Source organism: Archocentrus centrarchus, unplaced genomic scaffold (genome assembly GCF_007364275.1).
Source record: "Archocentrus centrarchus isolate MPI-CPG fArcCen1 unplaced genomic scaffold, fArcCen1 scaffold_35_ctg1, whole genome shotgun sequence".
NCBI classification, from domain to species: domain Eukaryota; kingdom Metazoa; phylum Chordata; class Actinopteri; order Cichliformes; family Cichlidae; genus Archocentrus; species Archocentrus centrarchus.
Genome location: NW_022060262.1, coordinates 366,316 through 379,612, shown reverse-complemented (window position 1 = coordinate 379,612; position 13,297 = coordinate 366,316). Strand labels below are relative to the sequence as shown.

The window sequence follows — 13,297 nt, the reverse complement described above, 5'->3', positions numbered from 1 at the left end:
AAGATGGTCAAAATTGATGGGAAGATGGATGGGGCCAAATACAGGACCATTCTGGAAGAAAACCTGTTGGAGTCCGCAAGAGACCTGAGACTGGGACAGAGATTTATCTTCCAACAAGACAATGATCCAAAACATAAAGCCAAATCTACAATGGAATGGTTCACAAATAAATGTATCCAGGTGTTGGAACGGCCAAGTCAAAGTCCAGACCTGAAACCAATCGAGAATCTGTGGAAAGAGCTGAAGACTGCTGTTCACAAACGCTCTCCATCCAACCTCACTGAGCTTGAGCTGTTTTGCAAGGAAGAACGGGCAAGAATTTCAGTCTCTTGATGTGCAAAACTGATAGAGACATACCCCAAGTGACTTGCAGCTGTAATTGCAGCAAAAGGTGATGCTACAAAGTATTAACGCAAGGGGGCTGAATAATATTGCACGCCCCACTTTTCAGTTTTTTATTTGTTAAAAAAGTTTGACACATCCAGTAAATTTCATTCCACTTCACGATTGTGTCCCACTTGTTGTTGATTCTTCACAAAAAATTAAAATTTTATATCTTTATGTTTGAAGCCTGAAATGTGGCAAAAGGTTGAAAAGTTCAAGGGGGCCGAATACTTTCGCAAGGCACTGTACATAAGCAATGAATCCCCGGCTTGTTACTGTGAGAAGGAACAAATCTCACACACAAAGGAAGGAGATCCAGCATCTGAAAGCATCTTTACTGTTAATGCTGACAAAGATCCAGACCTCTGGCTCAGATTTGAGTTCCTTGCTCTGATTCACAGTTCAGACTCTCATGATGTGATCAGGTCCCAGAGACAAAACACACTGAAAAGTCCAACAATTAAACATTTTTCAAAACAATCCAGTGAGCCAGTTCTGGTCCTCAGGCTGTATATTTGGCACTCTTTCTATAGAGCGTAACCGCCCTACATATCAGTATTTAAAGCCTAATATTAGCTTCTTTTTTGGCATGACAGAGCAAATGAATGATACTGTGAAAACATCAGAATTGACTTAAAACACAACAACTATAACATGAGGTTTGATAACTTATTATACATGAAACTTTTTTTAGTGTTTATTAAGTCTTTAAATCTAATAAAATTATTTGGTGAACAGAAACAGATCTGGACTGGAAATTATTACTGAATGAGGCCATATAATAATAATTTAAGCCGTGAAGGTCAGAGGTCAGATAACCACAAATCAAGAATAGAGGATCTTAGAGTTCATCCAAGCTGCCAAATCCCAGTTTAAGTCGTCCCCATAACTGACTGAATTTGGCATTATTAACTATGTCTGTCCTCAGAACATCTGTTAGTGAAGAGCCTGCAACAAGCAGCAGGTCACTCAGATCAGTTCTGAGGGGCTTTCAGACATTTATCTCAGCCTCCACCTCCTCCTGTCTTTGAGGACCATGATATTGTGTCCTGCTGTTTCTACGTTTGTAGAAATACACAAAAACAGCAGCAGCAGCAAATAAAAGCACAGCAGCAACTACCAGACCACCTATCAGTCCAGTATGTCCATGCTCCTTTCCTTCTTCCTCCTTCTCTTCACCCTCGTTCCCTCCATCCTTTTTTTGTTCTTCTGTCTGACCTGCAGGTAGAAACAGGTGTGAGGTGTCAGCTGTCAGGTAGGTGATGAGCGAAGAACAGAACAGAATCCATTTCCTCTTCAAACTGCTGTCAGACATTATCTACTGCACTCTGATCACATCACTCAGACCAGCTGCTTTCTACAAAGTCTCATCAACAACATCTTTAGAAACAAACATCAACAACCAGGAAGCAGCTTCACCTCTGATCACAGACACACTGGTTAGGAAAGTGCAGCTTTTCTCTTCTACAGCAGCTACCACACAAACATGTAACTGCTTCAGATTTAACTCCAGATATTACATGTAAATCTAAATTCAACTAAATTCATCAGCTTAGCAAACACAGGATTCAAACAGCAATACAAAACATATAATATAATATAATATATATTTGTCACATTGATAACCAAGAAGCACCAGAACTCACCTGGTTTTTCAACCTTCAGGATGAGGCTGCTGAGAAGCTCAGGTCTCTGTCCTTTATATCCAGCATGACATTCATATGTTCCAGCATCATTTGTGGTGACATGTTTGAGAATCACAGAGAAGTTTCCAGTCTCCTTCCAATTAGGATCTTTCAGCTCCACTCGATCTTTAAACAATTCATGCTGGAGCTCTTCCTGAAACTGACCATCTTTGAAGAAGAGGAGATAACCCTTTGACTGCAGCTCAGGTTTATCCCAACTTATCATTATGACATCAGCATCTCTGTGACCAGAGCACTGCAGAATGGCATCTGCTCCTTGTTTGACTGATAACTCTAGTTGGCATGAAAAAAAAAAAGGGGGGGGGGGTCAGGGAGAGAAGAAACAGTTAGTTATTAGAAACAAAATAAATGCAGTTAATAGAAAATATTTCAAATAATTACATCGATATTGTTAATTTAATATTTATTTAAAACATATTTTATTTTCATCCAATACTTAATAATGTTGACTTTACACTGAATTTATCATAAACAGCTGATGCTGACAGGAAAGTCTGTGTGAATAAAAAAGTTTAACTGGTGAAATATTCACAGCCAGAATGATAAATAATGAACTCCATTCTGCTTTAAAGACCTGAAACCTGAGTTTATGGACTTTCTTTTCTTGTTGCTTTCTACAAAGTCTCATCAACAACATTTTTAGAAACAAACATCAACAACCAGGAAGCAGCTTCACCTCTGATCACAGACACACTGGATAGGAAAGTGCAACTTTTCACTTTTTGCAGCAGCTACCACACTCAATACGTTTTTCTGCAACTTAATTCATCAACTTAGCAAACACAGGGTTCAGACAGCAATACAAAACAGTATGATATAATATAATATAATATAATGTATATTTTTGTCACATTGATAACCAAGAAGCACCAGAACTCACCTGGTTTTTCAACCTTCAGGATGAGGCTGCTGAGAAGCTCAGGTCTCTGTCCTTTATATCCAGCATGACATTCATAAGTTCCAGCATCATTTGGGGTGACATGTTTGAGAATCACAGAGAAGTTTCCAGTCTTTTTCCAATCAGGATCTTTCAGCTCCACTCGACCTTTAAACAATTCATGCTGGAGCTCTTCCTGAAAGTGACCATCTTTGAAGAAGAAGAGATAACCCTTTGACTGCAGCTCAGGTTTATCCCAACTTATCATTATTTCAGTAGCATCTCTGTGACCAGAGCACTGCAGAATGGCATTTGCTCCTCGTTTGACTGTTAACTCTGTTTGGCATAAAAAAAAAAACAAAAACAGGGGGGGCAATTAGTTATTAGAAATAAAATTAATGCAGTTAATAGAAAATATTAAATTTTCAAATAATTACATTGATATTGTTAATTTAATATTTATTTAAAACATATTTTATTTTCATCCAATACTTAATAATGTTGACTTTACACTGAATTTATCATAAACAGCTGATGCTGAGAGGAAAGTCTGTGTGAATAAAAAAGTTTAACTGGTGAAATATTCACAGCCAGAATGATAAATAATGAACTCCATTCTGCTTTAAAGACCTGAAACCTGAGTTTATGGACTTTCTTTTCTTGTTGCTTTCTACAAAGTCTCATCAACAACATTTTTAGAAACAAACATCAACAACCAGGAAGCAGCTTCACCTCTGATCACAGACACACTGGATAGGAAAGTGCAACTTTTCACTTTTTGCAGCAGCTACCACACTCAATACGTTTTTCTGCAACTTAATTCATCAACTTAGCAAACACAGGGTTCAGACAGCAATACAAAACAGTATGATATAATATAATATAATATAATGTATATTTTTGTCACATTGATAACCAAGAAGCACCAGAACTCACCTGGTTTTTCAACCTTCAGGATGAGGCTGCTGAGAAGCTCAGATTCCTGTCCTTCATATCCAGCATGACATTCATAAGTTCCAGCATCATTTGGGGTGACATGTTTGAGAATCACAGAGAAGTTTCCAGTCTTTTTCCAATCAGGATCTTTCAGCTCCACTCGACCTTTAAACAATTCATGCTGGAGCTCTTCCTGAAACTGACCATCTCTGAAGAAGAAGAGATATTCCTCTGACTGCAGCTCAGGTTTATCCCACCTTATCATTATTTCAGTAGCATCTCTGTGACCAGAGCACTGCAGAATGGCATTTGCTCCTCGTTTGACTGTTAACTCTGTTTGGCATAAAAAAAAAAAACAAAAACAGGGGGGGCAATTAGTTATTAGAAATAAAATTAATGCAGTTAATAGAAAATATTAAATTTTCAAATAATTACATTGATATTGTTAATTTAATATTTATTTAAAACATATTTTATTTTCATCCAATACTTCAAGCAATGTTGACTTTACACTGAATTTATCATAAACAGCTGATGCTGAGAGGAAAGTCTGTGTGAATAAAAAAGTTTAACTGGTGAAATATTCACAGCCAGAATGATAAATAATGAACTCCATTCTGCTTTAAAGACCTGAAACCTGAGTTTATGGACTTTTATTGACTTTGTTTGTAGGCACAATTGAACTACATATATCTTAATTTACTTTGTGTAAAAACCAACATTTGTACACAAAAAATTTAAATGAAATTAAAACAGAACATCACACAAATCTCTGTTTGTGCTTCACTCATGTGCAGCGCTTTTCATTTGTTGACTGATGCTTGTGTAACAGACCGTTGTCATGTCTATAATTACAGGTAAGTATTAAGAAATTTGTTTTGGTGCATGTGAGGGATCTGGGTCTTCAAGTGACAAACATCAGGTTGTTTGTTGTCATGTTTAGTTTGTGTTTTGACAAAAGCAGCCTGTAACTTTCTGACATGATTTGGCTGAGCTGCATATGAGAATATAACAGCCCCTCAGCTGGACTGAAACTGCCTTTAACCTGCTTCAAGGTACAAAGAATGTATGTTCGATTGAGCCCATGTGAGGATAGATGTGACATATTCTACTCACAGACAGCAGAAATGTGGATGTAGCCATTGTGATAGGGCTGCAACTAATGACTTTTTTGATAGTCGATTAGTCATCGACTACTGAAACAATTAGTCAACTAATAAGATTATGAATCACATAATTATGAAATGGCACTTATTTAGCTATCAGCTTTTACATTTAGCATAAGGTTGTTTAAAACGTGGTAGTAAACACACGGAAGATGGATACTTCATTCAAAAATTTTAATCAGATTTGCAGCTGATATAACTTTAACGGTCCATTTTTCCCAGCATAAAAAATATATATAATACTTTTTCTTCCCTGTAAAACAAAGTTGGCACAGTTTCACCAGTAGCCCCCATGACTACACATGCTGCTCAATGCTATCGGGCCTTTAAGTCATGTGTGAAGCTCGCCAGAGATAGACGAACAGGAAGACGTCTCACTCCGTCAAAAAAAAAGTAATGAAAAACGACTATTATCGACAATTAAATTCATCATCAGCTATTTTTATTGTCAATTATTGTCGACTAATCATTGCAGCCCTACACTGTGATGCATCTACTGGTGTCAGATGTAACAAGTGTGCTCCATCCACTGCTGCTGTAACAATGTGAATTACCCAACTATAGGTTGAATAAAGGCTCTTATCTTATCGACTTGTAATTAACAGGACCCATTTGGTTGGAGGTTGTGCCAGTGCAACATTCACCACCTCACCTGCTACATGATGTGCAGTTTTGAATGTGTTTGTTCTTCCTGACTTTGGACGCAAACAGTGCATCAGAAAATGTTACTAAAATGTTCCTCTTCTGATGAAGATGATGAGTGAGGAGAGACAGCTTGTTGCTACTTGATGACAGAAAGATGTATCTGTGGCGCAGTGTTACAAATTACACTAAGATACAATAGAGCACCCAGAGTCTGATGTAAAGAGTCAAACTTATGTTGACTTCAGTTTTGGATTTCTTAATCTTTCTACAAAGTAGGATTTATTTAACTGACACAGTTATGATAAACAGAAATACTGAACACAAACTTCTCCTTGTTTTAAAGACAGGAAAGATTCTTAAATAATTCAGGTATGTATCCCTGAGAGGCTGAAATTAACAGCTCAATAATGAAAACTGTTGTTTTAGATTTATCTCTCCTCTCTTTGAGTACACATTTTAGTGTTACATTGACATGTACTTTTTTTTTTTTCTACAATGAACAGACAAATCTACCACCCCCCCCCCCCCCCCCCCCCCCCCCCCCGAATAAAGCAAAATAAAACAAAAACATTGAGTTTATGTAAAATGAAGCCTGATCATTATTCAGCTCACCCGCAGAGCGCTGTAATGGCTCCGCATCCTAATTCAGACGACACACACACACGGAAATACCCTCGCTGTATTTTACATACCGACTTACAATTTCTGTCTGACACCGTGTTAACAGAAAACAAAAAGGAGAGAGAAAACAAATTTCATTAATATAATCGATTCTAGAACTTAATAAACACGTTTGTTAGAGTTTAGCGTTTACTTTTATCAGGCACAGCAGCTCCTGGTCTTCATGCGCAGTCACACAGGTGAGGTGAGTGTCACCGCCATTACAGGAAGATCACGTCAAAGTTAAACTGAAACTAAACTGAAAAAGGCCCAAAGTTCTTTTAGTGATCTAATACGTAACTTTGAATCTATTTCGGTCTCCCACCTTTACCTGCTTACCTACATTTACTCCACACCTACTCTGACATGAGGAAGTGAAACAGAGAGGAGTTTGTTCTGAAAAGAAAATAAAGACGCATTTACAGCAATCTGTAAACTCACTAAAATCCAAAAATCTCTCGCAGTGCCCGTTTCTGTCCCTCAGCTCGGTGAACATATCCACACAGGTGCACTCAGCTTACCTGTACAGTCCAGACGTCCCAGCAAACAGCAGACGAGAAACAGCGATAACGCTGATTTTAACATCCTTACTTTCTTTGCTGCTACTGTTTCACCGCTGAAAGTTTGCTGGTTGTTGATAAAGGACAGTGGACGCTGTTCAAAGCAGGTTTACCTGAGACAGTTTTGTCAGTGTGGTAGTTTCACTCCCTAAAAGGGACAACCCACACTGAGCCAGGTAGGGTCACGTGATTTCCAGTAAAGGCTCCCGCATGAATTCGCTCTACCTGTCAGTTCAACACGTTCTCACTCCCCTGCCCAAGCGTCCATATGTGACGAGTAAGGAGTGAGAACGTGTTGGTGAGTTTGGTTTCAGTTTCAAGTACCGACAGGAGTAAAACGTCTGTAACTGTGAAAGCAAAGTGAATTATCAGGATAATGTGTGTATTAACATTATATCAAGCTGTTTTCATCTTACCATAGCGGTAACTAAGAATATATGATCACAGCAAATACAAAGGCATCAGCTTTGTGACTAAACAGTACAGACACAGTGTGTATTTTTGCAGCTTTTTATTGCTTCAACCACCATTCAGCAGAAAGGTCCTGTTTTTGGTTTGTTTGTTAGCAGGATAAGTCAGAAAATTATGAACAGATTTCAGTGAAAAGTTCTGTAGTTGTTGGGGATGGTACAAGGTCCAAGTAATTACATTTTCGTGGTCATCATCAACCCATCAAAGGTCAAGGTCACCAAAAATTTTCAACAATTTAAGAAAAATCCTTTGCGCACTTTTAAAATTCATATCTCGGTGAATTTTCCATCTATTGTGATGAAATTTGGTTATTCAGGTATAGAAAATGACTGTAATTCATTGTCTGTTTCTATTTCAAATTAGAAAACTCTCAGTGATGCAAAGTGAACTACAAACCCAACACAAAAACACACACAATTCAATCTCAGGAAATGTTTTTTTTTCTTTTTTTTTAGGATTTTAGAGGATGCAACATTTTGGTAGGAGAACAAATTTAACTCTGACAATCATGTCTCATTTTGTGTTGCTGAGGTTGTTTCTGCTCAGAGTGTTTAGTTCTAATGAGACTGGATGAGTGTGTAATTGTGGCAGCTGGACGGTTCACAGCTGTGAGTTCAGTACCAAAACTCTGGTTCTGTCCTGTAACTCTTCACTGAGTCCTCATTCTGAGCATTTACAGCTGAGCCCCTCATATTTCTGCTCCTCTGGAATTTTAATGAAACTGAACAGAACTAAACATGGAGCGTTGGCGGGAGGCTGAAGAGAATCCCAACAGAAGACAAACGTGTCTTGTTGTGCAGCTGAGTTCTCTTTAAAGTGAAAGCTGTTTCAGGTTTTTAGTCACTTTTCTATACAGAGATCAGAACATAATGCAAACATGTCTGCGTGTCTTCTCAGCAGTACAAACACACAGAGCAGCTTTCACGGTTCTTTTCTCTGATACTTCCCTCAATATTGACCATCAGTCAAAATGCAGGTATTAACTGGTCTGATAGGACTGGTTTGACAGTCAGACTTAACACACGAAACCCTGACAGAGGGAATCTACACATAAGACAAAACAGACACCTATTTGAACACACAGGCTGACAACACAGGGAAACAACAACTAACGCAGAAAACTAAACAGACAAAGGCAAACTAAAATCCTAATACTAAACTACAAACACAACCAGAAATAAAACAAAGAACAGAACTTCACAAAAAGAAACTCACAACACTGGGCCACCGACCCAGGATCATGACACTGGCAACCTCTGTGAACGGTGAGTGAACTAATGAGAATATGTTCAGAAATGTGGTCAAGTGTACTGTAGATCAGCTGCTGATCACAGATTGCTCGCACTGAATGGAGACAAAACCTGAGTCCTCCAGGTGTTGCTTTGTAAAATGCAGGATCCTTTCTCTCTCATTCTGAGTCATAGGATAGATTGAAATCTCTCCATGTTGTCTTTGAAAAAATCCATCTGCATCTGTGATCTGTTCTCTGATCTGGTACACTGTAAATCCTGATAAGTTGAATCTACTTAAAAAAAAAAGACAAGGTAACTCGTTGCTTTAAGTTTTTTTAAGTAATGAAGTATTAGTTTGATAAGTGCAGTGGACTATGTTAAATGTTCTTGAGGTCCTTTTGGAATGGAATGAAAGATTTAAAGGACACATATCATGCCAAATCCACTTTCTTAGCCCATAAATACATTTTGTTGTGTACTTTTCATGTGGAGCAGTGCAGGAAATTTAAATGCGTAATGTTCTGGTGCTGAGTAGATATCTTTATATTCTTTTTGGTCATGTTTTTCAGTCTGTTCAGTTTTCTCTATTCTGTTACGTTTTCTGTCCTACATCACAGTACAGGAACAGAACAGGAACTGCTAAACAAGGGCATGGACATCTGGCTAAACAATCTCATGAATCTGCCTTTTTTTTTCTTACAGCAATTTTGTAGTCCAGTTTAGTTATGCCAAAGTTGCAGGTATAGTGGGTACAGAAATTATTCAGACCCCTTTAAATATTTCACTCTTTGTTTCAATTGCAGCCATTTGCTAAAATCAAAAAATGTAATTTTATTTCTCATTAATGTACACTCAGTACCGCATCTTGACAGAAAAAAAACAGAAATGTAGAAATTTTTGCAAATTTATTAAAAAAGAAATACTGAAAAAATCACATGGTCATAAGTATTCAGACCCTTTGCTCAGTATTGAGTAGAAGCTTTCAGAAACCGTTTGAATTTGTCCAATAGATCAAACAGTCGCGTTATTACGGTAATTCAAAATTCCTATGATCAGCTTCTCAGGCTCTGTGCTAACCAGCTGTTCGGCTTGTAGGGCCAGGTAAAGGTGCTTCAGCTGCGATCGCCAGGCAGCATAGAGTTATAATATGTATGCTGTGTGTGTTTTCAGATGGTTCTCATGTTGCAAAGCTAGCGCTGCAAACTGTCGGTCTGGGCATTTAACTGGTGCTTTGTGCGCCTCCAGTTTCTTGTTGTTGGGTTTTAAAAATGGCACGCTTGATTTTGGTGAAGGAGTCGCTCTCATGACTCCACTAGTGACGACACACCCTGCCAGGGAGTACAGGGAGTTCCTGGCCAGTCAGTGCCATGCTGTCCTCCACGTCACTTTTTCGGATCACTCCTGATCACCTAGAACAGGGATCCTCACATCCAGGCCTTGAGAACCGGTGTCCTGCAGGTTTTAGATGTGTCTCTGCTTCAATATATTATTAGCAGGACTCTGGAGAACTTGACTGCATACTGAGGAGGTAATTCAGCTATTTGATTCAGGTGTGTTGGATCAGGGACACATCTAAAACCTGCAGGACACCGGCTCTTGAGGCCTGGATGTGAGGATCCCTGGCCTAGAACCTTGGCTGAGTGAGTATGGAGAAAGGCCCTGCAAAGATTACCTGATTCTAATGGAAATGCCGTCAAGTCGCAGCGGGTCAAGTCAACCCGCGCTGAGTCATTCTGTATGGAAAAGCGGCTACACTCTCATTCACACCTATGGGCAATTTAGAGTGACCAATTAACCTAACCCCAGTAATTGCATGTCTTTGGACTGTGGGAGGAAACCCACGCATACATGGGGAGAACATGCAAACTTCGGGCCAAGGTGGAATCGAACCCAGACCTTCTAGATGTTATTCCAGCTGTGAAGCAGCAGTGCTAACCACCACGCCAAAACAAAACAAAAATATTTTTTGTAATGCTGAGCTGTGTCTGTTTAAATTTGGTAAATAAACAAACATGATAAAACTCAGCCCTGCTGAACACTGGTACATTAACATTTACAAATAACATTTTTCTACAGAGACTACAGTGCGTTGTGCACTCTGCTGAGAAGGTGATTGGCTGTAACCTCCCATCTCTCCAGGACCTGTACACCTCCAGGACACTGAGGCGTGCAGGTCGGATCACAGCCGACCACTCTCACCCTGGGCACAGACTTTTTGACCCTCTCCCCTCAGGCAGGAGGCTACGGTCCATACGGACCAGAACCTCCCGCCATAAGAACAGTTTCTTCCCCTCTGCTGTTGGACTCATGAACAATTACCCTAAGACTGTTACCACCACCCTCCACAACCGCTGATGACCCTATGTTTATGCACCTGTCTGATTGCACTGATGTACATATTACTGGAATATAGTCTACATTCTTTTATCTTTTAATTAGTCTTAGTTCTAATATCTCTGTATATTTGCAATTTGTATACTTGTATATTGTCTTATAGTTTTTATACTTATTTGTTTTTTCTGTAAGCACGAGGTACCGCAGCAATTTCCTAATGCTGTGAACCTGTTCACCCATATGGCAATAAAAACCTTCTGATTCTGATTCTGATTTCCATGGAACAATAAAAAACTGTACAAGTAGAGAACCAGAGGGTGAAAAAAAAAAATACAAAGAGACCAAATATCTACTTTTCCCTCCACCGCCACTCAATCTCCCTTAATCTTAGGAATCATAAACTAAACATCAACAAAATGACTAAATAATGAAATAATTATTTAAATATGCTCCACTCCGTGTGCTCCACTCATATGGTCTATAGTGCATGCGGGATGCTGCTGACTGAGGCTACTGAGTGAGACGGACGTTGGAGGCAATACTTCGAAGACTTACTGAATCCCACTGGCATGTCTTCTGTAGTGGAAGCAGAGTCTGGAGACGAGGGAGATGACTCGCCCATCACTGTGGGTGAGGTCACTAAGGTGGTTAAACAACTCCTTGGTGGCAGGGCCCCTGGGGTGGACAAGATTGAGTTCCTGAAGGCTCTGGATGTTGTAGGGCTGTCTTGGTTGACACGTCTGCAACATTGCGTAGAGATCTGGGGCGGTGCCACTGGATTGGCAAACCAGGGTGGTGGTCCCCATCTTTAAGAAGGGGGACCAGAGGGTGTGCTCCAACTTTCAGGGGATCACACTCCTCAGCCTCCCCTGTAAGGTCTATGCCAGGGTGCTGGAAAGGAGGGTCTGCCTGTCAGTCACAGTGATGGGAATTCCAGTGTTGGGAAATATTTTTATCACCCAATGCTGACATTTAAAGTTATTATTCCTACTTCTGTTTATTTGCAACTAAACTGCTTTCTACACTGTAATAAATGCATATTGTGTGTCTAAAGGTAGTGGGAAGATTTGAGGCCTGTTTGAGTTGCTCTTATTTGTGTTCAGGCACCAGAAGTTCTGCTACCCCTCCCTAACAGTCTGCTGTGGCCAAGCAGGCCCTCTCAGATCACTCTCAAAACATACTCGTCTTCTGCTCTAGCCCCGTGATGAACCTGTTGCTCATTCAAATTCATGCTTAGGGGTCTCAGCTCATAAAACTGCCCTTTTTGGGTTCGTGCATAGGACACCAGTCATCCTGTTTGACCATGTTTCGATTTATACTGGTAATAGGGATAAATCTGTCCAGTGGACCTAGCCATAGGCTACCTTGCTTATGTAGCACAGCCAAAGATTTTGGAAATGCAAATCAAGAAAGTGTAAATCTGTCTATGCAACAAGTCTAGGGGCAAATTGGGCCTCACTTTCTCCCTCATATCTGGTGAGTGTAAGTGTGGGCAGTTGTAAATACTTCTCCAAGAGTACCATAGGATGGCCACAAGGAGGTTGTTTCTGACAATTATTGTGATGAATTTTTCAAACTGTCTTGTTGATGTATTGAAAATGCACCGGGATGTTTGTGCCTTTTCAGATAATGTCAGTAGAATTAATGACAGTTTCTAATGTATGCTTACAAAGTGCAGACTCAGCACAAATCTTAGACAAAGAAAGGGAAAGAGTATAAATACCACGGTTAGAAGAGGAGAAGACAGGAGAGAAGATGTAGCGACTGTCTTTGTCCGTGTTTTTCCAGCAGCTACTAAGGCACAACCTCCCGGGAGGCTTCTTGCTTTTACTTTTTGTCCTTTGTTTTTTGTGTTTGTATATTTCTAAGTACTTGTAACTTTTTGCAACAGAGCTTGCTCATCGCCATGGATCATTTGGACAGTTTGATTTTATTTGGACTCATACTTAATCTCAGCACGGGCTCTCCTTGGTCGGAAGGAGTGATGAGGAAGTCGGGGCATGATCAACAGGTTCTTTCTTCTTTTCTGTTACTCTGTGTGTGTAACTCAGTCTTCATCTGCTACTGTCTGTGTCCTTTTAACTATTTGTGTGCTACTAAAATGTCTAATAAACAGCCTGCATCAGAACCTGCTCAACCCTGTGATTTGTTGGTAACTATGGTTTTAATTGAGTTTTAATTTGCGGTCAAAAAGGAACATGGAGACCCCTAAAATGTATCCTACATCAGCTCTTTTCAGAGAGCCAGCTCTTTAGGCTTGGCTACCAAAGAAGAGCCAGCTCTTTTGGCTCCCAAACGGCTCTTTAGATTTTAATTTTTAAAAAAA

At 39.6% G+C, this 13,297-nt stretch overlaps 1 protein-coding gene across 1 annotated transcript; it reads right to left on the bottom strand.

The window, feature by feature from the left end:
- Positions 1–579: 579 nt before the first annotated feature.
- Positions 580–7,083, bottom strand: LOC115776640 (uncharacterized). The gene is made up of 5 exons (XM_030724363.1): positions 6,896–7,083; positions 3,904–4,236; positions 2,971–3,303; positions 2,031–2,363; positions 580–1,602 (listed from the first exon to the last, which is right to left on the bottom strand). The coding sequence occupies exons 1-5, from the start codon at positions 6,957–6,959 to the stop codon at positions 1,376–1,378; spliced, it is 1,290 nt and encodes a 429-aa protein (XP_030580223.1). The 5' UTR covers positions 6,960–7,083; the 3' UTR covers positions 580–1,375.
- Positions 7,084–13,297: the final 6,214 nt, after the last annotated feature.

What these genes read in the sequence shown, in the direction of transcription:
- LOC115776640 (XM_030724363.1), bottom strand. Translation starts at nt 6,959, where the DNA reads ATGTTAAAATCAGCGTTATCGCTGTTTCTCGTCTGCTGTTTGCTGGGA. An exon ending in CCTGAAGGTTGAAAAACCAG is followed by an intron (nt 3,304 to 3,903) that starts GTGAGTTCTGGT and finishes TATGCCAAACAG; the next exon opens with AGTTAACAGTCAAACGAGGA. An exon ending in CCTGAAGGTTGAAAAACCAG is followed by an intron (nt 2,364 to 2,970) that starts GTGAGTTCTGGT and finishes CATGCCAACTAG; the next exon opens with AGTTATCAGTCAAACAAGGA.